This window comes from Rhyacophila brunnea, unplaced genomic scaffold (genome assembly GCF_057557595.1).
Source record: "Rhyacophila brunnea isolate RB1 unplaced genomic scaffold, BYU_Rbru_1.0 scaffold_11, whole genome shotgun sequence".
Lineage (NCBI taxonomy): Eukaryota > Metazoa > Arthropoda > Insecta > Trichoptera > Rhyacophilidae > Rhyacophila > Rhyacophila brunnea.
The window spans coordinates 18,717,642-18,742,866 of record NW_028232763.1 but is presented as its reverse complement, the minus strand read 5'-3'; the positions used below and the strand labels follow the sequence as shown (position 1 = coordinate 18,742,866).

Here is a 25,225-nt window from a genome sequence, read left to right as displayed (position 1 = left end):
TGCAGTGGTTTTCAAATTATTCCATCTCGCGGCGCCTTCTATCTCTAATATTTTTTTCACATCGCTCTAAAAAAAAGAAGAGCGAGTGAGAAGAGAGGGCGTGCAATTATTCACAATTTCTCAAATATTGGAATCAAACAACATGTAGGTATTTAGTTACATATATGGGAAACGTGCCACACTAAAGTTGACTCAAATAATTATATATGCAAATTCCAATATACGCATCGATCGTTAGCACTGCCGCAGAAAAAAATACAAACTCACGTAATCTACTCTCAAAAGTCGCATATTTTCCCTATTTAACCTCCTCCGAGCAAGGCGTGACGTCTTAGATACACATAAAGTCACTGCGGTTACCTAAATTTCTCTCAAGTCTTGAATCCATATAGTATTACACTTCTCCATATTACCCCCTGAAAGTATTTTTTAAAACAGTTGTCAGTGATATATTATTTGCTGTTCAAAAACAACTTTAAATCATAAGATAAAGCATTCTGAATAGAATCTATTATTTATTATAAACATGTATCAACGCGTTGTTTTAAGATTATCTGGAATTATTATTTAAACTATTATAACAGCTTACGGCACCCTTGGCCATTAGTCGCGGCGCACAGTTTGAATTCCACTGCAGTAGTGGATTACTCGAGACAGTAATAAAAAAATATTATAAATTTAATCACTGATAACAATATAATATTACTTATACTAAATATGTAATATTATTGATAAGATGGGATTTTCCATTTTACTATAATTTAGTAGGAACATACTTACTTACAACACATTGACAGGCGAAAGGAATTAAGTAATGTTGCTTAAGTCAGTGGGAATCAATTGCTGATAAGGCATTTATAATCTTAAGCCCATATTTATATAAATGATAAATACCACTTGAGTATTATTCAACAAATAAATCTTAGGAGTAAATATTTATTTTTAATTTTAAGTCTTGTTCTATTGATCATGAAGTGGGACGTATTATTTTTGGCTCTAGCCGTCATACTGGGTACTGCTGAAGGTAAAATATTATTTTTATTTTATTATTCTTTGCAAAAAGATTATTAAATAGATTTGTGAAAATAATAATTATAATGTTAGTAACTATTATTATACAAATTTAAATTAAATTTTAATACACAAATATAATTTAGATTTTTTAAAGCTTCCACAATAAATATCTCAAGTATTTAAATTGTCTTGATGTTGATTCAATGAATTCAACTAAACACCTAATATGAATTGAATATTGTACAATATAGCGCTATTATGACAGTGCTCTGGATAACATGCAATGAAAAAATATTATTATATGTGATTATTTTTGATAGACAGACACGAGATTTGAACCAGTATCAATGATTTTGGAAACGGACATTCTATATATTTTACATATTAATTCTGTATTATTATTTGATTGTCCTTTACGACTTTACGAGTGATTTTTATTAATCCTAATGATTTGGTAAATTATTTTTGTTATTCAATGAATAATTCATAAGAGTTGAGAACGTAACATTTATGTATTGAACATACATTATTTGAAAACACGGGTTGGAACCTGCATTCATTGGATTTACGCCAATATAATTTACCAATTGAGCCATGTACATGGCCATGTACACTTTTACTGGCCGACAAACTTTTGGCAATTTTTTGTAGATTTATTATTATTTAAATTAAATTCGTAACCTAAAATTGATTTCAACATAGCCAGATTGGACCTGTAGAATTTCCGAAAAAAATATTTTATAATACATTTTTGTTTTGCTTAGAAAAGTCACCTAGTTTTACTTTTATAAAAAAAATATTGTTGACAATATGTAAGTGTGTTTTTTTTCCTTTGTGAAAAATTAAATTGTTAGATAGTTAATAAATTATTTAGTATAACAATGACATTATATTTTATAGCCAGAAAAGGCTTTGGACCAGGAGAGCAAGATTATGGGTACGTGACCGTCCGTACAGGGGCGCATATGTTCTGGTGGCTCTATCACACCACAGCAGATGTTCCAAAGATAACCGATCGTCCTCTGATCATATGGCTCCAAGGAGGTCCAGGTGGATCTTCGTGCGGATATGGCAACTTTGAGATCATTGGACCTCTTGGTCTTGATTTGAAACCTAGAAATAGCACATGGGTAAAATTATTCTACTTACTGCATCTATCTTTTATACAGCATTTTCCAACTTATTAACCAAGGAAATGTAGAAGTAAGCAGGTGATTTGTGGAGAATTCTAAGGCTTAATATGAACTGAAATGGTATTACAATAATACATATTTGATTTTAATATATGTTGATGCTTTATTTTCAGGTAAAAAATTTCAATCTTATGTTGATCGATAATCCTGTAGGAACTGGTTATAGTTACGTTGATAATGTAGCTTACCTTGCCAAGGATAATAAACAAGTTGGTAAGTTCTGCACTAAGCCCAATAAAAAAATACGCTCATAATAATAAAACTATTACGCTAAGCAATTTGGAAGAACGTTCATATTTCACGCATAAAGATCACTTGATTTTTGTACACTTTCAATTCGATTTATTCACATTCACCGTAGGTTATGATATATTATTTATAAAAAAACACAGTTAACGTATTTATTGCCTTTTAAAAATTGACCTTTCTAGATAACTCAATACATTTTACCCGTCTGTCAAAAAATCATATTGGAGGCGCTTAAGATGTTTTATTAATTTCATAAAATTTTGAATTGAATGAGAATCATTTAAAATTATTATCAAACCACAAATTTTTGGCTGTCGGTAAACCCTGCAAAATAACCTGGTTACCATTATTATAATAAGTATATTTATAAAATTGAAATAACATTGTGTATTATTTAATATCTAAAAGCATTGTTTCGATTATAATGAATTTAAAAAAAAATATATATATATATTATGCTCAATTATCGTCATTGATTTAGATAGCATGAATCTTATAATATAAATATATAAATTATAAGATCATTTAAATATAAATAAAACTATTGAAGCCAATCCTCACACGTAGATCAGAATGTTCGGTCATCAGTAACAAGTCTGTAGTCGGCCATCTTATTTTCGAAAGAAAGATCCTGCCAGCGATATATCAAACAAATAATCAATGTAGTCATCGTCACAGCTCCAAAGTCCCCAAACAATATGGGGAACCCAATATAATCAATACCATTAAAATTTCTCAACTGAAATGAATTAGTCATAGTCAGCGAAGTAATTGAAGACCCAAGTTACGGTGGTTGGAGAACCAGGATGCACAAGCGTTTAGAATCCTAGATTGGAGGAGATTGCGGAGGACATAGCGGAGTAGGAAAGACGATTTGACATCGGCCACAATAATTATGATGATCAAGCTGGCATAAGTATGCTAGTATAAATTTTAAATCGTGACTTTGGCAAAGAATCGTCAAAATAAATATAAATTTTATTACAATTCATTATATCTTTGATGTTGTCTTTTAGCTCTGGATTTGGTTGTTCTCATGAAAAGCTTCTACGAACAGATGCCACAGTTTAAAAAAGTCCCCGTTTATATTTATGGTCAGTCGTATGGTGGAAAAATGGCTCTCGACTTTGCGCTTTTGATGCATAAAGTAAGTATCCATTAAAATATTTTATACTGACACATTTTGTCAATTATTTTTTTTTACTCGTAAACGGTACTGTAATATTACTTTAATTAAAATTAATACACCCATACGATTCAAAATTTCATTAAAGTATGTAGGTATCTACTAAAATGCTCTATATAAATTTGTATTATTCTCATTTTATTCCATTTTTGCTGAAGTTAGTAGGTATGTGACTGACTGATAATATTTTATTGAACTAACATATTATTATTATATCATTTTTTTTACAATAATAAGTAATATATAATGACTATTTATCGTAATATTTTTCGATAATTTAAAAATTATAAATAAACAACGATTATGACAAAATCTACGTAATGGATTGTGCTATTCGAAAATATATAATAATCTTAAGAAAAGTTGCTTTAATTTCATAATGAAAATAGATAACTAAGTGTTTTATTATTTCCCATAGGTATTATCACATGGTCATAGGTTAATCGGAAGATTATCAATTTATTACTTATGTATCTTTGGATTAGGTATATTAAGCATTATGTATATTAAGAATAAGATTTAGTAATATAGTTATTTGAATGATAAGCTAAAACATTATTTTTATTATCTCATATTTATAGTATTACATTATTACAGAAAATTAGAATAATTTAAATGATGTATTTTTTAAATGGAGGTAAGTATATATAAAGAGGTAAACGAGTGGCTTATATATATTTCTTGTAAAAAACAAATAAAAAGCCTCTTTGTGAAGCCGATAAGATTATAGAAAATATTAATAAATCAAATACGTCTATTATAAAGTTGTAAATGATCACTTTCGCCTTTTTAGTTTATAAATCTCTATAACAACAAACATTATTGTTCATGGATTAAATAAAAAATGGCAACGATATTAATTTGTTAAATTTACTAATTATGGACCTTAATGCCACAACACTGTTTTTGCAATATTTTAAAATAAAATTGTTTGAGTAATATGAATATAAACTCCGGGGCTTATGTTATAGAAGAAAGATCCAGTGAGTCACTTATGCGCTATATGCTATGTACTATTCGTTGAGTGTTATTCGCCCGAAACGAATAAGCCAACATATTTAAATTATTCACCTAAACTAAACATATTGGCCTTATTTTTTATAGGAGCAACTTGCAAATAGACTTCCTTCCAACATATCGGGTATCGCTATGGGAAACTCGTGGATATCTCCCGCAGACTCAGTACTGTCCTGGGGACCACTTCTTTACTCTGTAAGTTTGGTTGACAAAGCCGGGCAGGCGGCAATAGATAAACAAGCTCTAAAAACAAAGGCAACATTTGATCGAGGAGATTTCTATCAATCAACCGTCGAGTGGGGAATTACCGAGAGCGTTGTTTTGCAAATGACCGAAGGGGTTGATTTCTATAACTTCTTGACTAAAGCAAAGAGGGGATCATTTGGAGATAATGGGAGAACTATTGCTGGTAAATATCTAACATTTCTTAGTTAAATGAGTAATTTAACATTCTGAATTATTTTATTCTATACCCGACAACTATAATGTAAGTGTGTTAAAATAAGATTATGTATACTAATTGGGTTTACGATTTTTCGATGTCTAAATACTTTTATGTCTGCATTTACTTATAATAAGATAAAGCTATCACAAAGCATCTTCAAACAATACTGAAGTAAATCACTGTAATATAGCTATAGTTACATAATTTTCATAATAAATTAACTAAAAATGAATGCATTATTCAACATGTAAGTTAATTTTACAAAGATTATGACATTCGGTTTGAAATGAGCAATAAAGTGTTACTAGACGCATCTAAAAACAGGATATTTAAAAAATGTATTTTAATATCGATCTCATTCTATGCTGCCATTAGCAAGATTATCGCCATATTATACACTTAAGTAAAATTATGAATTAATTTAAAAAGTGCCTTGATACTTTTCTATTTGCAGAAAGATTCTTCGATAAACATACATACAGCAAATACTTGAACAGACAATCTGCTAATTTAGATGTCCTTATGAATAGCGAAGTTAAAACAGCTCTTGGTATCCCTAGCAAAGTCACATGGGGAAGTCAAGCCGGTTCAGTTTTCAATGCTATGTATGTCGATTTCATGAAGCCTGTAACATCAATAAGTAAGAATAACATAACAATTTCACATATTATTAATTTGTTATAATAAAAAATAGCAAGAGTTAATTTTAGTTTACACGATTATTAACAAAAATGTTGAAGAAAACCTACTTATAAAGAGATTATACTATTACATTAATGTCACTGGGGTTCTTGGAATATTGTTGTTCTATGCTTAAGTCTGTAAAGATCAGTTGTTTCACAATCATTTGTTTGAAACTGACGCACTTCCACACCTGCAAACATTGGCATCAAATTAAAATGTAATTTGGACGGTCTACATCAGGAATTCCCAACCATGTACCCGCAAGAATTTTTACGAACACCTACTGAAAGATTTGTGTATTTTTGTTAAACAAAAATAAAAGTATTGTATTTTAAATAATATTACATCGATTGATTGGATATATTAAATTAAACGTCGATGTATGGTAGAACAGGTAAGTTCATTTAAAATTTGTATAAATTAGGCTCATATATTATGTATTTTGCTCCAGATGATACTTTAAAAGAACTTTTTCATTAATCTATGAAATATTAAAAAAATAATATACTGGTTATCTATTTGTCGTGAATTTTTATAACCCAGTAACTGTCAGTATATTAAAATTTATATTGTAATTTATAATGTTGGTAGTGTATAGTAATTACAAAATCTATATTAATAATCCTATCTTATTTGCGGTTGTATGTATGTATTATGTATATTTAAATATTGGTTTTACGATCCGATGTGGATCTTTTCCATTTCGTGCAGTATTCTTAACAGTTTTGTTATGAGAAATAGATAAGTCCATGACTTCACAAATATTGAAAAATAATGTGTGAATTTGTCAGACTCGGGACCTGAACAACTTAATAATCGGAAATGTTATCGCAGAATCATCTCGGGCCCGGTTTATTGATAATTAATTTAATGTATTTTTTGTAAATTTTAGTTGAAAATCTTCTTACTAATACAAACATGACTGTACAAGTTTACAACGGTAATCTAGATGTCATCTGTGATACTCCAGGTATGTTTGTATTGATTTACTATACCTAATCTATTATTATTATAAACGAATAATTGTTACATACCGGCATAATATGCATAATATTTATTCATTTGTTTAAAAGAATCTTATATAGCATTACAGATATTAGCCAGTGTATCATAATACATAGTAAAACACAAAATAATTATATAGCCTATATAATTATACAAAATTAGCCAGAAAATTGATAAATACTAATAACCGATGATAACAAAATAATATAAGACAAGAATGAAGAATTGTAAAATTGAAATGTAATTTGAGAGTAAAATATTTTAAAAAAATATGTAAATTTAACACGTTCATAAAATTAAATAGTAATTGTTAAAAGTATATTAACCTTTATGGTGTCATCAAATAATATGTTAATCACACGATACAAATCATCATGAAACATCACATTTGTTTTATCCTGCGATGAAGTAGCATGAAGACCATAACGATATATTACTTATGAGTACAATGACAATTGATTACTTATGAGTACTTATTATTGATGATTGAGTACAGTAACAAATGATTACAACTACAGACATGGACCGTCTTCGTAGGTTATTCTGCAGAAAACGTTTTGTTTATACCAGTATGCAGCGATTACTAAATACTTATATTATTGCATTTAGTTAACAGTGAGTATTGTCTCAAATAGGGATTGCAATACCGAATGAAAATGTCAATACCGGTTTTTTGGAATTTATTATTGAATAACGGTATTTCCTCAATATTTAAAAAAAGTAGGTGCGTATTAATAAATAGAGCTGTTAAAATCTTTTAAAAATATTATTTTTTAGCAAAAACCTACATACCTACATTTATTGTGATGACATTTAAAAATATGTATTGATAAAAATTGTAGAACTAGTGATTTTTTACAAATAATTGGAATATATTGGTAATTTTAACTAAAGCACTCAAAAGTTCATCAAGTGTAAATAAGTCCGGTTGCAGGAAAAGCTTCTTAAATTCAACGCTTGTATAGTCATCAGTAATTATAGAATAATTAAACATTTTTGTCACTGATGTTTTATATTTCGAAATAATATTATGATAATTCATCGCGACAATAACTTATATAAATAATTATTATATTTGATGAAATTCGTTTTATTATTTTTTCACCTCTGTTGAATTCACTCAAAATATTTGCATTTTAGCAGCACATAACTTATAATTCATTTTCAAAAACGTAAACGAGTGTGCTTTCTTAATACCGAAAATTTCGGTATTTTTAAAACCGGTATTTCGGTATTGATAAATACTGTAATACCGGTATTGCAATCCCTAGTCTCAAATTGATATCGGCTAATTGAGTAGGTTAAAAGGAAAATGGTTTTTTTTATCACATACACTATGTGATTTGCATATGAAAATAATGACAAACTTTTGAAGGGTTTTAAGGTAGGTATATTATAAGTTTTATTATATTACATTAAAAGACTGTAATGAGCTACCATTGTTTAAATTAAAAAAATGATAAAGTTTACTAAAAAAGAGAAATGCTCCTTTGCTTTTTCCCTACTCAGACGCTAGTCATCCATTATATCTTTGTATAGTATTACATGCATTTTCATCATGCCGCACTCTTTATTATTATCATTAAAAATAATTAGACTTTTTTTCGTTATAATTTTATCATACAGTAACGAAGAAGGTTTCAATAAATAGGTGACTAAATAAGGCTAAAGTTCTTGTTACAACTGATACATGTCCGTATTAAAGTGACTAAACAACTATGCATTATGAAACTGCCAAGCTACCTGTCTGTCAATGTGAATTTATCGAAAATGTCAAGACTGATGCGTTACGTATCTAGTAGATTACATAATCTATTAATATAGATATTAATATAACTAACTAAGTGGGTGTGTTGTTTTACTAACGATATTTATTTTTTATATCTATATAGGACAAAAAGCTTGGGTTCAAGCGCTTCGCTGGCCAAGAGAATCTGAATACAGGAATGCAAAGAGGTTACCGGTTTGGGTCAACAATGTTCTTGAAGGGTATAAAAGGATTGGTGGTAAATTGCAGTTCTACTGGGTAAACGTGGCGGGGCACAGTGTAAGCATTTTCAATAATAATTTGCCTGTTATATGTTGAAGATAACAAATCTTTTGATCATTTAAAAAAATATGTTGAATACAAACCATAAAAATTATTGTTTTTAAATGACCAAATTAGAAATTAATGAAAATACGTCGTACCTTAATGGAAAATATAAAAGACAAATTCATAATTATATATAAAATTCTGTATTGAATAGAAATAGTATAGATCAAATACATGATTTCCACTATATACTATATGCATATGTGTAATAAGGATCATTGATTAGAGCTGGTTAAGATTGATAAAAGACTAGAGTATTTATAGTAATATGTTAAAACTTTTGAGAATTAACTCTTCTATCTGAGCCAACATCCCCCCATTATCTCTGTATTTTTTGACCATATGTTATAATGTATTAAAAAATATTTATATAATATAGTATATTATAAATTAAAATTAAATATCACTAGTACGTGGTAGACGAATTTAAATAGGTACACCCTTATCGTCTTTCGGCATGATATTATGCATTATTAAGCGTACGCTGGCTAAATTTTATGTTTATTTTTAATTTTTTGAGGATAGGTTGATAGTCCAAAATAACTATCAACATAACTTATGCAATTACCGTAGAATTTTAATACTACATGCTCATTTAAAAACTGTTCGGTAGTAATAGAGTTTTATCCCATAGATATTTAATTAAGAAACGAATGAACCTGTTTTAGTTGTTAATTTCACTTATATGTATCTAATGTATTTTCTTTTTTGTCAATAGTGGAAGATGACGTTTAATTTATATGTATGTATATTCTCTCTGAGAGTATAAATTTATCAATAGGAATAAATGAAATTCCTTAAATTTAGCATTATACGTATAGCACTACGTTTGATATGCAATGATTAAAAATAATAAAAACATAATAATACGGTGATTTAAAAATATATAAATCGAGGCCTTTAAAAGCATTTCATATAGAATATTCACACAGCTTATAATAGACCTTAAGATTTTAACGTTTAAAATATGGTCTCATTTATAATTAAAATCGATGTCTACTTTCATTTAACCAACACAAGGTAATTTTAATAGATACCCAGAAATAGTGTTTAGATGGCAAACCCCCAATTCATTTAGTACACGATTGGAATGTGCAAGTAAACAATCGACATCAGTCTTTGGAACATCTATAAAACTTGATTTATTTTGCGGCGCCCAGATGTTTAACATTTTGTTGTCCCATTGGCTAGTCGGTATGGCGTCTAGTTGGAATCATCCAACCAGTGACACTGAATCGTCCTAAACCAAAAAATAAACCGTAAATTTTATATTTCAGGCACCTGGTGACAACCCTGCCGCAGCGAGAGCTTTTCTTAAAGACATGACAGGGGTTTAAATTTTATAATTTGTAATATTTACCAATTATGAACAATACAATTGTTTAAATAAAATAAAGACATTAAACATAATAATATTATACTAAAAGATTTTATTATTTCACTTTTATATATATATTGTATGCGAATAATGGCACTTATCTAAAAAAAAAACACTGCAAATGTGCGTAAAATAAACATCAAACATAAGTTAAAATGTTAACTCAATTATCACAGAATCAATTCCGTATTATCTAATGGGTTAGTTACTGATATATTTACTTATTTGTACACACTTATGACAACATTACGTAAATGGCTAATATACATATCAATGTAATAAATAAGTCTATAATCACTAATAGAATATAATATCGTCGAAAAAGAGTACCTAGTCAGTATGGAGGTATTAAAGATTCTCAATTTATGCAAACACGATTTCAACAGTTTTCTGGATGATATCGTCACCTAAATACTACAACTAGATAACTCTGCTTTGGTCATTGTTGGGAAAATGAAATTTAAACTTTACTTGATTAATACTTTGGACGCGGAAGACGCACACGGTGCGTAATGACCAGGCGGCCGATCGATGTAATTAACGTGCATTTTAAAGGGGGAAATTAAAATCTCATTATCTATTCAGCAGCGAAAGCGTTAATATACATCTAGGCTATAATTATTATTATAATTAAAATAAAATTGTAAAATTGTGCTTTGTCTAATTGGAAACAGTTAAATGATGTGTATTGTAAATATTCTATTGTATTTATTTAATGCATATTTATGGTTTCAAAGTTATCTAATATTTTCCGATTTAATAATTTTTATCATTTTGTAGAGAAGGAAATGTAGAATCATATTCAATGGTAACATGTAAGTTGTACGTATGCAGTTCATTGTGAGACACTTATTCGTGCGCCGCAGTACGTGAAACATGAGTTCGTATAACATTTTATCAAATGACGAGTTCTTCGTTGAACATTTCACCGTGGAATACATTTGTACTTATCTTACAAAATGCGGCAATTGTTTGCAAATAGTACCTACTGTTCCAATTAGATTAACCCTAACCTAACCTAACCTAGTAAAGACATCTCATAAAATTTGCCACATGTTGTAGCATATATACAAATATACTCCACGGTGAAATGTTCAACGAAGAAATCGTCATTTGATTAAATGTTACACGAACTCATGTTTCACGTACTGCGGCGCACGAATAAGTGTCCTGCGATGAACTGTTTACGTACAAATTTCCGGATACGATATTTAATAGCTATCTTAAAAACAGTGAAAATCAAGTTATCTAGTTGTAGTATAATTGAAGTGACGATGGGTAGATGAGTAAATTATAAATAGAATATTCTCATTCAACTATTTTTTAAATATTGTTTATACTTATAAAAAAAGTCGGTAGTAGTATTATGGTGCTAGAAATATTTTGTTCTGTAGAGGTAATTTCTCTCCCCGTTTATGATTGTACTGGGCGGCTATTATAGTAAAATGCGACCCATTTTTCTTATTTATGTTCATGTATATACAAATAAAATTCGCCATTTAAAGCCATTATTCCGATGCTTGCTCCGATACGAACCTCTTCGCTGAACAAATGACTCCGCTCAAGAATAAAGATGCAGGCTTAGTATAGTAAAATATTTTCTACCCTTCGCTTTTATTCAAATGTATTTTCACAATAAAGAAACGAAATGCAATAACACGTATAATTTCTTTATTTGAATAGGTAATGCGTACAATAATATGGAATTTGATATAAAAGTACTGCTACTCTCATATTCAAATATTGCTTTTTTACTTATATCAGATGATATTCTGCATTTTTATGTTATCTTGTATACATTGAAATAATCAGATATTAATGCTTACATTTCACTTCAGAGAACATAAATAAATCTAATTTTTAAGAGAATAATAACAACCAATAACTGAAGCTATTAGTTTCAAAGTTGGTTACCTCCATTTTTAGTCTCTTTGATATTTTTGTTGATTCTGATTCTGTAAGTATTTTCATAGAATCTCCTATATATTATTATCCTACAGATTTGCCCGTTTTTGCGAGCGATTGTGTGCCTTATTCATCACGTCCGATGGGTTCAAACGCCAAACACACTAATTGAATGTTCGAAATTCAAATAGGTCATATAGAGTATGAAAGGAAGGGTTTTCCGAATTAAAGTAATCTTGCGATATAATATTGACGTTTCTCTAAAGCTTTCCGGCACATACGTCACATTATTGACAATATGTGAATTTATTTTTTCACAATGTTTGCAACACTCGAACCGACTAAACAAAGATGGCCGCTTTAAATTTAAAATGCGTTTTAACCGATATATACAATCAATTTTCACAAACTAATCATAATAAGATTGATCGATAAACATATTAGAACTGATTTATTTAAATTTTTATGAATTAAGTTCTCTGTTTAAGTTGTTTCTACACCTCTGACGGAAATCAAGTCTTTTGACACTATAAATTTATTACGCTATGTATACTAACATACGGTATTTCAATTGAATCACCACATATTTACTTATGAGATGCATTCTAGTGACTGTAAGTTGAAGTGAGCACAATTTTATATAACTTAACACAGTCACAAAAAAATCACTTTTAAAAAATAGGTAACATCCGTCATTATTTGTTGTTTATGTAAAAAACGACAGGTGATATTATTTACGTCTCACAATGATTTAAAAATGCACAGCACTATATAATAACTCACATTTATAACAAGCACCCATAGATAACTATAAATATTCAAATAAACAATAACATTTATACGAATTCCGATTAAAACTGATCATTTCATTGAAACGCGGGCGTACGACATATCGGCGTTTTAAGATACCAATGAAAATTTTAAAATATGTCACTTTTGTTTTTTTTTTTGTAAGGCTGTTGAATCAATTTTTATTTTGAACCAATGAAACTTATATACATTTAATTAGCTCATTATAACCCAAAAATATTTAAAAGGTATCAACCAGTGTTGCCAACTAACATTTTCAAAGTTCAGTAGATTTTTTGATTTTTTCTTCAAAATACCATTGATTGACAAAAATGTATGAAATTCAACGATTGTGTTTGGTGAAAGCGTGCATATTGACATAATCTCACAAGTGTCTTTTAAAAAATCATGTAAAAAGTGACTTTTGTTCATCACAAATATCATAATTTCTTCTTTTCCTGACAAAAATTTCAGTAGATCTAATGAAATTCCAGTAGACATGGCAACACTGACTATGCGATCAACCCAGTGTTGCCAAGTCAAAATTTAAAAATTCAGTAGATAGACATGGCAACACTGACTATGCGATCAACCCAGCAGTGTTGCCATGTCTACTGAAATTTGCCAATATACTGAATTTTTGATTTTTTTTCGAAATTCAAGAAATCTACTGATATTTGTGTTTCTCCATAATTGTAAATTAACTGATGATTCTTTCAATAATAAACTTGAAATGATTTACGCATGACCTTTTTTGATGTTATACACTTCTAAATTGACATAAAAAGCATTGTAACTCTACCCAAGAGCGCCATTTTACCCATTAATATCATCATTGTTTACAGTAAATTAATATTATTAGTCATTGTTATTCTTATTAGTTTATATCATATCTAATAAACCACATTTTTCAAAATCTTCTGAAATTTTAAATTTTGACTTGGCAACACTGGGTTGCAGTGTTGCCAAGTCAAAATTTAAAAATTCAGTAGATATACATGGCAACACTGACTAATGCGAACAACCCAGTGTTGCCAAGTCAAAATTTTAAAAAAAAATCAGTAGATAGACATGGCAACACTGACTATGCGATCAACCCAGTGTTGCCAAGTCAAAATTTAAAAAAATCAGTAGATAGACATGGCAACACTGACTATGCGATCAACCCAGTGTTGCCAAGTCAAAATTTAAAATTTCAGTAGATTTTGACAAAAAATTCAGTAGATTTCATAAAATATCAGTAGATTTTGAAAAATGTGGTTTATTAGATATGATTTAAAACTAATAAGAATAACAATAACTAATAATGTTAATTTACTGTAAACAATGATGATATTAATGGGTAAAATGGCGCTCTTGGGTAGAGTTACAATGCTTATTATGTAAATTTAGAAGTGTATAACATCAAAAAAGGTCATGCGTAAATCATTTCAAGTTTATTATTGAAAGAATCATCAGTTAATTTACAATTGTGGAGAAACAAAAATATCAGTAGATTTCTTGAATTTCGAAAAATTCAGTATATTGGCAAAAAATATCAGTTGATCTACTGAAATTTCAGTAGACATGGCAATACTGGATCAACCATAGAATATTATTTCAAAATTTAATAAAGTAACATTTTTTTATGGCTGTTAAATGATAATTTTTTTAAACCAATGAAACTTATATACATTCAATTGGCTCATATAACCCAAAAATATTTAAAAGGTATTCAACAATAATTGGTGTTATACATATTATTTAAATCAATATCAACCAGGATCAATCCACTGCTATAGCAGGCCTAGCAGCCTGAAGTGGTGTCAGGTGATATTGTGAAGGCCTGACTCCAGAATAGACTACGCATATGACTCCAAATTTGTATTGGCAGTGACGAGATGCAAATTGTAAAACTGACAAATCAGCGAAATGTCAAAATGTCTGACGTAAATGAAAATCCATCCCGAAGGGAAAACTATGGCGCCGTTTATGCATACTTCACAATTATATTAATATACAATACCGCCAAGCCGCCTGCAAGACCTAGCGAGACAGACTGGCGAGAGCCAGCTGGCTCAGCTAGTCTCCTATATATTATTATCCTACAGCTTTCCCGATGTTTGGCGAGCGATTGTGTGCCTTATTCGTCACGTCCGATGGGTTCAAACGTCAAACACGCTAATTGAATGTTCGAAATTCAAATAGGTCATATAGAGTATGAAAGGAAGGGTTTTCCGAATTTAAGTTATCTTGCGATATAATATTGATGTTTCTCTAAAGCTTTCCGGCACATACGTCACATTATTGACAATATGGGAATTTATTTTTTCACAATGTTTGCAACACTCGAACCGACTAAACAAAGATGGCCGCTTTCAATTTAAAATGCGTTTTAACCGATATATACAATCAATTTTCACAAACTAATCATAATAAGATTGATCGATAAGCATATTAGAACTGATTTATTTATTTTTTTGTGAATAAAGTTCTTTGTTTTAAGTTAAGTTTCTACACCTCTGACGGAAATCAAGTCTTTTGACACTTCGTATTTTTCGCGATATGTATACTCAACTACATTATTCCAATTTACTCACCACATGTATACTTATCAGATGCATTCGAGTAACTACAATTTGAAGTGAGCACAATTTTGTAGTACTTAACACAGTCACAAAAAAATCACTTTTAAAAACTAGGTACCACCCGTCATTTGTTGTTTCACAGGTCACAAGTGATATTATTTACGTCTCATGATGATTTTAAAATGCACAGCACTATATAATAACTCACATTTATAACAAGTACCCGTAGATAACTATAATTATTCAAATAAACAATAACATTTATACGAATTCCGATTAAAACTGATCATTTCATTGAAACGCGGGCGCGCACGTATTGTCATTTCAACGCAAAGAATAAAATTTTAAAATATGTCACTTTTGTTTTTTTTTTGTAAGGCTGTTGAATGATTTTTTTTTTGAACCAATGAAACATAATATATACATTTAATTAGCTCATTATAACCCAAACATATATTTAAAAGGTATCAACCAGCGTTGCCAACTAAAATTTTAAGTTAAGTTCAGTAGATTTTTTGATTTTTTCTTCAAAATTTCAGCAGATTGACAAAAATGTATGAAATTCAACGATTGTGTTTGATGAAAGCGTGCATATTGACATAATCTTACAAGTGTCTTTTAAAAAATCATGTAAAAAGTGACTTTTGTTCATCACAAATATCATTATTTCTTCTTTTTCTGACAACAATTTCAGTAGATCTAATGAAATTCCAGTAGACATGGCAACACTGACTATGCGATCAACCCAGTGTTGCCAAGTCAAAATTTAAAAATTCAGTAGATAGACATGGCAACACTGACTATGCGATCAACCCAGCAGTGTTGCCATGTCTACTGAAATTTGCCAATATACTGAATTTTTGATTTTTTTTCGAAATTCAAGAAATCTACTGATATTTGTGTTTCTCCATAATTGTAAATTAACTGATGATTCTTTCAATAATAAACTTGAAATGATTTACGCATGACCTTTTTTGATGTTATACACTTCTAAATTGACATAAAAAGCATTGTAACTCTACCCAAGAGCGCCATTTTACCCATTAATATCATCATTGTTTACAGTAAATTAATATTATTAGTTATTGTTATTCTTATTAGTTTATATCATATCTAATAAACCACATTTTTCAAAATCTTCTGAAATTTTAAATTTTGACTTGGCAACACTGGGTTGCAGTGTTGCCAAGTCAAAATTTAAAAATTCAGTAGATATACATGGCAAAACTGACTATGCGATCAACCAGTGTTGCAAAGTCAAAATTTAAAAAAAAAATCAGTAGATAGACATGGCAACACTGACTATGCGATCAACCCAGTGTTGCCAAGTCAAAATTTAAAAAAATCAGTAGATAGACATGGCAACACTGACTATGCGATCAACCCAGTGTTGCCAAGTCAAAATTTAAAATTTCAGTAGATTTTGACAAAAAATTCAGTAGATTTCATAAAATATCAGTAGATTTTGAAAAATGTGGTTTATTAGATATGATTTAAAACTAATAAGAATAACAATAACTAATAATATTAATTTACTGTAAGCAATGATGTTATTAATGGGTAAAATGGCGCTCTTGGGTAGAGTTACAATGCTTTTTATGTCAATTTAGAAGTGTATAACATCAAAAAAGGTCATGCGTAAATCATTTCAAGTTTATTATTGAAAGAATCATCAGTTAATTTACAATTATGGAGAAACACAAATATCAGTAGATTTCTTGAATTTCATTTATTATATTATCTATAATTATCATTATTAATACATTACATACATTACTATAATTATAATTATCATTATTAATAATATATTATCTATATACTATTAATTATATTTATCTACATATTCATATCATCATCATCATCAACTAGGATCAATCCACTGCTGGATGAAGGGTTCCACAACCTGATTCTACTACTAGCAGTTAAACGAATTTGTGATACTATACCTATTTATATCATCCTTATCAACATCGACCTGAACCAATCCACTGCTGGATCAAGGCCTCCCTAGCCTGATTCTATACTTTTCTGCATTTTAATTGCTGTATTTATCAAAATCGGTGATATTATATTTATCTACATATTTATATTGTCATTATCATCATCGACCTGAACCAATCCACTGCTGGATAAAGCCCTCCCTAGCCTGATTCTACTCCTTTCTGTCTTTTGAATTGCTGTATTTATCAAAATCGGTGAAATTATATTTACCTACATATTCATATCGTTATAATCATCATCATCATCAACTAGGATCAATCCTCTGCTGGATGAAGGGTTCTCTAGCCTGATTCTTTTCTTTTCTGTCATTTGAATTGCTGTATTTATCAAAATCGGTGATATTATATTTATCTACATATTAATATCGTCATCGTCATCGTCACCATCGACCTGATCTAATCCACTGCTGGATGAAGGGTTCTCTAGCCTGATTCTATTCCTTTCTGTCATTTGAATTGCTGTATTTATCAAAATTGGTGATATTATATTTATCTACATACTCATATCGTTATCATCATCATCATCAACTAGGATCAATCCACTGCTGGATGAAGGATTCCGCAACCTCATTCTACTACTATCAGCGAAATGTCAAACTGTCTGACGTGAATAAAAAATCCATCCCGAAGAGAAAACTATGGCGCCATCTATGCATACTTCACCATTATAATAAAATCCAACACCGCCAAGCCGTCTGCAAGACCTAGCAAGACAGACTGGCGAGAGCCAGCTGGCTCAGCTAGTATTATATTATTTATATTCATAAATATAAAATTCAGTTTCGTTTATAAGCCAAATATAATTAAACCGGAGGTTGATTGCGATATATAATATGATATATTCACAAGCAGCTATTTTTTATATATTTTTACGACAAAGCTTAAACATTTATTAATTTTTATGATGTAAGGACATTTTATTTTACTATTCGCTTTATTCGCTAATACATATATCTGCAAAAATACAATATTTTATTTGCAGTCCGAAGTGTGTTTGACGATGTTTTGCGTTTATTTTAGAATGGCCGATTATGGATTTAACCGACTTTGAAAATAAAATCAATGTTATTTTTGAAACAGCATTTACAACTTGCGAGGTAAGCTTGGGGGTTTATGTATATTACACGTTTGTCAGCGAGGACGATTCTAGATAAAATCACCGAAAAGAATATTTTTATAATTGACTTTATTTCTTGAATGAATGAATGGTCTACAAAGTACAACGTAGTGTAACGTACATGTCTAGAGTGGTTGAGATCTCACATGGTTATGCTCATAAAATTGCCGAGGCAACGCACATATCGCGATCTTGAGGGTCCAGTAAGTTTTATCTTCAAGAATTACCACCAGAGAACTCATTTGTTGATACTATTATACATTTTTGGTTTCGCTTTATTTATTTCTTCAAAACTTCTAATTTTCATTTACCACATTATTGAGCGGCTGGTGGACGACCATCACGAATACAAAAAACGTTATATACGTCAAAAATAACAGAATACACATAATCTGACTTAGCAGCATGTTTGTCTATTTTTATTAATGTTGCATACCGACATAACAGCGCTTCACGTTTTACGTGTGTAAAGTTCATACAAAATGTATAGAAGTAGACACAGCCACTGCTTGGTTTAAAGGTGGAAGATGCCCAATCACCCAGGAAGCTTTAAGAATGAGAAGGAGATTGGCGCATAGGTGCACTATACAGGAAGAGGCACAGTAGCATCGATGTTAGGGCAGTAGAAGGACTTGTGGCGTGTAGTAAGGTGAGTGAAGTGAGTGGAGTAAGTTTACAGTTTTTTTTTACAAGGATTGATTATTAAACATTGTCTCCGCCTGTTGCGAGCATTCTTCTGATTTAAAATACTTTTTGAATTAATAAAAACAACACTTCTTCTTCACGACTACATTCCAGTACATCTCCTTATTCGGAGCCACTCGTATCACATCACCAAAACTTTAGATATTAAGCCACTTACCGAGGTTGCGTAGCCAAGAGAAACTACTTCTGGTAACATTCTACCTTTCGTTGCATTATGCGATGGAATAAATCATATTTTACATTGCGGAAAATATAGGCAAAGTATGCTGCTCTTCTATTCTTGGTGATAGCTTTAAATATTCTTGACTTAAAACTTCCTCATTGGTAAAGTGATCAGCTCATGATATCTTCGTCGTACGGTAATACAGCCTCTAGTCTTTTGATGTCCCGTTCCTTTAATAAACAATACATATATTTTAAATGATTCAATACATATGTGTTCCTTTATATCGTGATTACTTTAAGTAGTTTAAGTATTACAATATTAAACATACATAATTTCGAAAAACACTTTCTGAGAAAATATATTATAACCAATAGAAAAAATCTTTTTTGAAAAAAGTGAGCCACCCCGGCAGGGAATCGAACCCTGCATCTCCCGGGCTTACGCCCCATCTGTGGGTATTAAAAGTGACCAATAGTTAAAATTTGTCGCAATTAGTATGTCACTGCGTAGCATAGGGGTAATGCGTGGATGGGGCGTAAACCCGGGAGATGCAGGGTTCGATTCCCTGCCGGGGTGGCTTACTTTTTTCAAAAAAGATTTTTTCTATTGGTTTTAATATTTTTTCTCAGAAGTGGTTTTTCAAAATTATGTATGTTCAATAATTAGAATGGTGCATTCTTAAATCTTGTGTATTATTCGTTGAATTAAAGAAATAGTTAATTATATTACAATATTAGTTGTACATACTATGCATTTATACTGAAACTCTCCCCTTCTATTACGTTATACAACTACGGTTATTGCTTATCACATACTCGCAGCACTTTAAATAAAATATGTCCACGAAATCAAATTAAAGGGACCTGAGATTATTTTGTACCCGGAAATGCGAAAGGCGTTTAGTTAACGCCCTAAGGAAAGGTGTATGCGCTTTGGCGCGGTGAAGTACCACGTAGCAAAAATGGCGAAGTAAATCTAAATTTATTACCGGAATTACAGGAACATCCAGAGACAGATTTAAATAAATATATTTCAATACGGTTGCCTTGGTTTATAGATATTACCTTCTTTTGTTTAAATTATTACAATAAAATTAGAATTTCAACGAGATTACGTACGTGCTTTGATTTCCGCTTGTAGTTATTATTGCACAGTTTATAAATGTATTGTCAATTTCATTATCAATGGAAAATGTTAAAAATATTTTATAAAGATGTGAAGATAATAAATTTAGAATACTTTTCATATTTTATAAAATATTTCGGACCATGAAGAATAAACGTGACATTTATATATATTATGAGAATGTCTTTGGAGAATTTTAGGTTTGGTTGAGAGAAATGCAGCCCTTTAGTTGAAAAAGCTACCAAATGTACTAACAATAATTATTATGTACCTAAGTATATATTATTAATAAATTAAAATTCTTTATTAGGGGATGTATTACGTAAATATTGTATTACACAAATTGATTGCAAATTTAGAACGTTTTTAGTATGACTGAAATTTTGACTATTCAAATAATATATTACGTATCTGCGTTGAATGCACTGAAAAATTGTAATAGTGGTTTGGTTTTGACTCTCTATATTTACTGGTGCGTTGTCCATCAGGTGGTCATTAGATATAATTAGCATGTTAATTAAATGTGGCAATTAAATATTAATTAATAGGTCCGCAGCGAATGGGTTTACCTATATGTATCTATAGTCTAAGGTTTACACCGTTATCTGATATGTTTTATTATTATTCATCTAACTAAATAATTACAGGTAGTTCATGATGTTTCTTACGTTTGTAAAATTATATATTCGTCATGGGAAATTGTTTTCAGGTAATTTAATCATTTGTTATAATTATTAATAAGCAGATGAAAATAATAACAAAATGCTAAACATGTCGCTCGATGAGTGCACAACCACTGGACAATTGCCATCATACAGTGGACTCAACGGACACTAAATGACCACAGGGACGCCTTAAAACCCGCTGGATAGAAGAACTTATAAATTTTAGTGGATGTACACAGTGGAACTAAAAACTGATACGATTGAAAGGTGCTAGAGAAGGTCTTCATCTAACAGTGGATAGACTCCTGCAGATGATGATGATAATTACTTACCTTTTTAGCCTCCCTAATACCTAAGTATTATTAAAACGCTTAATAATGAAAGGTTTTCTCAAAATAGATGCCTCATCTATAAAACGTATTGAGTCTTTTTTAAATAACGATAGTGATACATAATATATTTATTTTACTCGTGAGTTTTTCATGCTGAAAATATTATAATACCATTTCCCCCCTGCTAATGTTAATGGCAGGCAAGGTGTATGGCATTTGAGTACATCGTCAAGACGCCACACGGCCTATAGGCGTTGTTAATGCACGTATTGGGTGGGCTTCGATTATGTGGCATGTGCGGATTATATGCAATAACCCCTGCTAAAGTATGTCTTTAGGTGCTAAGCCCCTATAGAAGATCCCCAACAAGCGCAAGCCACATCTTTGGCTTTATGATGTTAGGTAATATTTTAATAATTTAGAAACACTACGTATTTAATATAAATATAAGTTGCGCTGGATTATTTTTGTGTATACCTAAGTATTAATACCAGTAAATAAAATAGTATAATGAGACGAGTGAATTGATGTATTATTTTAGTTGTGATTGATTGGCCAAATAAGAACCCGTTAGATTTTATTTGAAATTGCCGAGTTTGGAATTGACACCCGACTAACATTTCCATGAAGCGTATAACTACATGATGTAAACCAAATCCTCTAGGAATATCCTAGGATGTGCTCCGAAAGAGAAGAGATGATCAAGTTGGTCCAATCGGCTGTTGGGCCCATCGGGCCGTCCGATCTGGTCGCCACAAAGGCCAAAAATTATAATGCTTTAAAAAAAAATCGGCGTCTTTTTGCGGACGTGAAGACCGAGTGTGGTGCGGGGCGGGTTGGTGTGGAGGAAGCTATTAGGTAGTATCTATTAATATTAGTGAAAAAGACTCATTAATCATTATTTTACCTATTGATAGTTTACTTTAAAAACGTTTTATAATTAAACTCCTTGCTTAATTTTATATCATTAGCAAGATTTTTAAATGTCAACGATCTCATATAGTATATATATATATAGGTGTATTGTCTTGATTCATCTATATTATGTATATCCTGTGTGCAACACATGAAATACAATATATGTACATGTGTAAGAGAGAGCGAGATAGAGAAAAAAGTTCTTTTTGTCCCTCAATTTCATATTATATTTAAGCTCTATCTCTTTTATAGAAGTAGTTTTATTTAATCGATTTTAAAGACAAAACTAACCGATCTTCATCTTCATTGTCTACTATTTCTGTTCTTTATGTAGAGAATAAGAATAATATGCGGTAACATTTTCTGAATCCTTCCAATATCACGGCAATATATCATTGCTCCGTCTTACCTGCATAACGTATACAATATACACGAAAGCAGTTTTAGCATAGGTTATTTAAAAAGATTATTGGTCTAATCTGTAAAAGTGGAGTATGGCAGAGCCATGTTTAGAACTATACAGTGTATGGGATGATATCATCAAATTTATTAAGATCTTAAAACTCTGCTAGGTGCGACACATTACAAGAATTAACGAAAAGTCAGAGACGAAGTGCTTAACATTTGACAGAACCAGAGAGACGTCAACGTGCTGGGAGACTACGATTCTGGTGACTGGATGGAGTAAAAAACACCTCCAGACTATCGAAGTGTCCAAATGATATTCATAGATGAAAGAGAAAATGGATTGTGGGAGTAATATTGGAGTTAACCGGGCCCCACACCGGGCTATAATATCACTAGCACCAATAATATTAATGTATTGATATTTCCCTGGATATTTTAGACAGAGTACATAATATAAATAAAATAATATGTTTGCTTATTGTATTTAAAAAAAAATTCAGATTAGTAAGATCTTTGTGAATTTGTATCAAATATAAAATTAAATCAGTATATTTATTAAAAGTTAAGTAGGTGTATATCTCAGGTGTGTCAAAATCAGTTTTATATTGTTTTAACATATTATTAGTAACTTAAATAACATAGGTGCATGGGATATTACTTACTTAGGTGAAATTTAAAGTAACTATTATTACAAATTTAATAATAATATGATACATTTTAATCATAATAATATTATAATAATATATTCAAAGGAAAGTTTATAATGAATACTAATGTAGTTTACATTTTGGGTGCCCACGTACTTTTTTGTCTTTTATTACTGGAATAAATTTATCACCGCCCAAAATTTCAAAGAAGATACACAAAAATTACACCCACTTTGAGTAATGTTTATTTAAAATTTTCAGCCAAAGTTGTTTCATTTGTGATTTTTCTTGGGGCTATTTTCTGTTCCGGACACGAAAACTTTATAAGAATTTTTTCACGCTAGAATCTTTTGATTATTTTCTCTTGTACTTTTGACGCTTGTGTGTGTGTGTGTGATTATTTGAAATGTATTTTTTATAATACCTACGTCTGTCATTTGAACAAGGTTTAGTGTGTTTTGCGATATCAACCATCCAGAAAAAAATATATTTTTATCTCGTATCATTACTTAAACAATGACATAATATATTATACTTACGTCTTTACCTACTGAGAAAGTAAATATTTTTTTTATGAAAAAAAAATAATTCGAACTAATTATCATTTCTTTCCAGATGGAGCATACGTTATGGAATAAAGGTATTTTAACAGATGTTTGGCAAAAAAATAGTTGTTCACTTTTACTACTCACCGTGGGAGTATTTACAGTAGCTAATATATAAACTATGCTAACTATTATCTACACAATGTTAAAAAATTCGAATACTCGAGATCTTCCAATGCCTGGGAAATTTCTTTATAAACAAATAATGTAATTTAAGAAAGGATAATATATTAAAAATATAATCATTAGCGCATTTTGTTATATACATTATATTATTATTATAATAGATATATATAAAACATGAAGCAGCTGAAACGTGAAATCTAGGTCTCTAAATCAGATTCAAATAAATAGCTATCGTCAATTTAAATTCAATAATCATGAAGTAAGTATTCTCAAGTTTATTATAAGAAACAATAGACAAGGATTTTTTTTTTAAATTTACGAATATGAGAGTAAAATATTATTTAAAATATTGTAATAAAATTATGATACTTACATTTTTTCTGATGTTATTTTAAATAAGAAAGCACATAATTATTTAGCTACCTAGGTATGTGTATTTTATTTTCAACATAGAGTTCTTTTATTTTGTTATTTTTATTTAAAGCTATACACAATTTTTAACAACACTATAATAATGTCAACATAAATTTTACTAATGGTTTTATAAATGCGTTTAAAAATTAATAAATATAAAAAATCTTAACACCACTTCACATGGACGTACTGAAATATGACTATATTCTAAAACATTAGAGCGAGAGGTTTAAAAGAATACTATTTTACGTTATAAAAATACTTTATGCAGTCATTAAATGTTTAAAATAAATATAAAGGATAATAAGGCTTCAAAATTATGTAAATAGATTATCTACAACGTTTAAGGAATGTCAAGGATCATGCTTTGAAAATAGCATAAAAGCTCTATTCTGACGTACGCTGAGTATGTGAGCCGTTAAATATTGTGAATTATTCAAATATAACTAATTATTATTTGTATGTTCCTT

At 29.9% G+C, this 25,225-nt stretch overlaps 1 protein-coding gene across 1 annotated transcript; it reads left to right on the top strand.

Annotated features, from left to right (window-relative positions):
• The first annotated feature begins 950 nt into the window (after positions 1–950).
• On the top strand, positions 951–10,309 carry LOC147078445 (retinoid-inducible serine carboxypeptidase-like). The gene is made up of 9 exons (XM_085957106.1): positions 951–1,024; positions 1,915–2,144; positions 2,321–2,420; positions 3,473–3,603; positions 4,747–5,068; positions 5,559–5,744; positions 6,681–6,758; positions 8,686–8,840; positions 10,166–10,309. The coding sequence occupies exons 1-9, from the start codon at positions 970–972 to the stop codon at positions 10,223–10,225; spliced, it is 1,317 nt and encodes a 438-aa protein (XP_085813232.1). The 5' UTR covers positions 951–969; the 3' UTR covers positions 10,226–10,309.
• Positions 10,310–25,225: the final 14,916 nt, after the last annotated feature.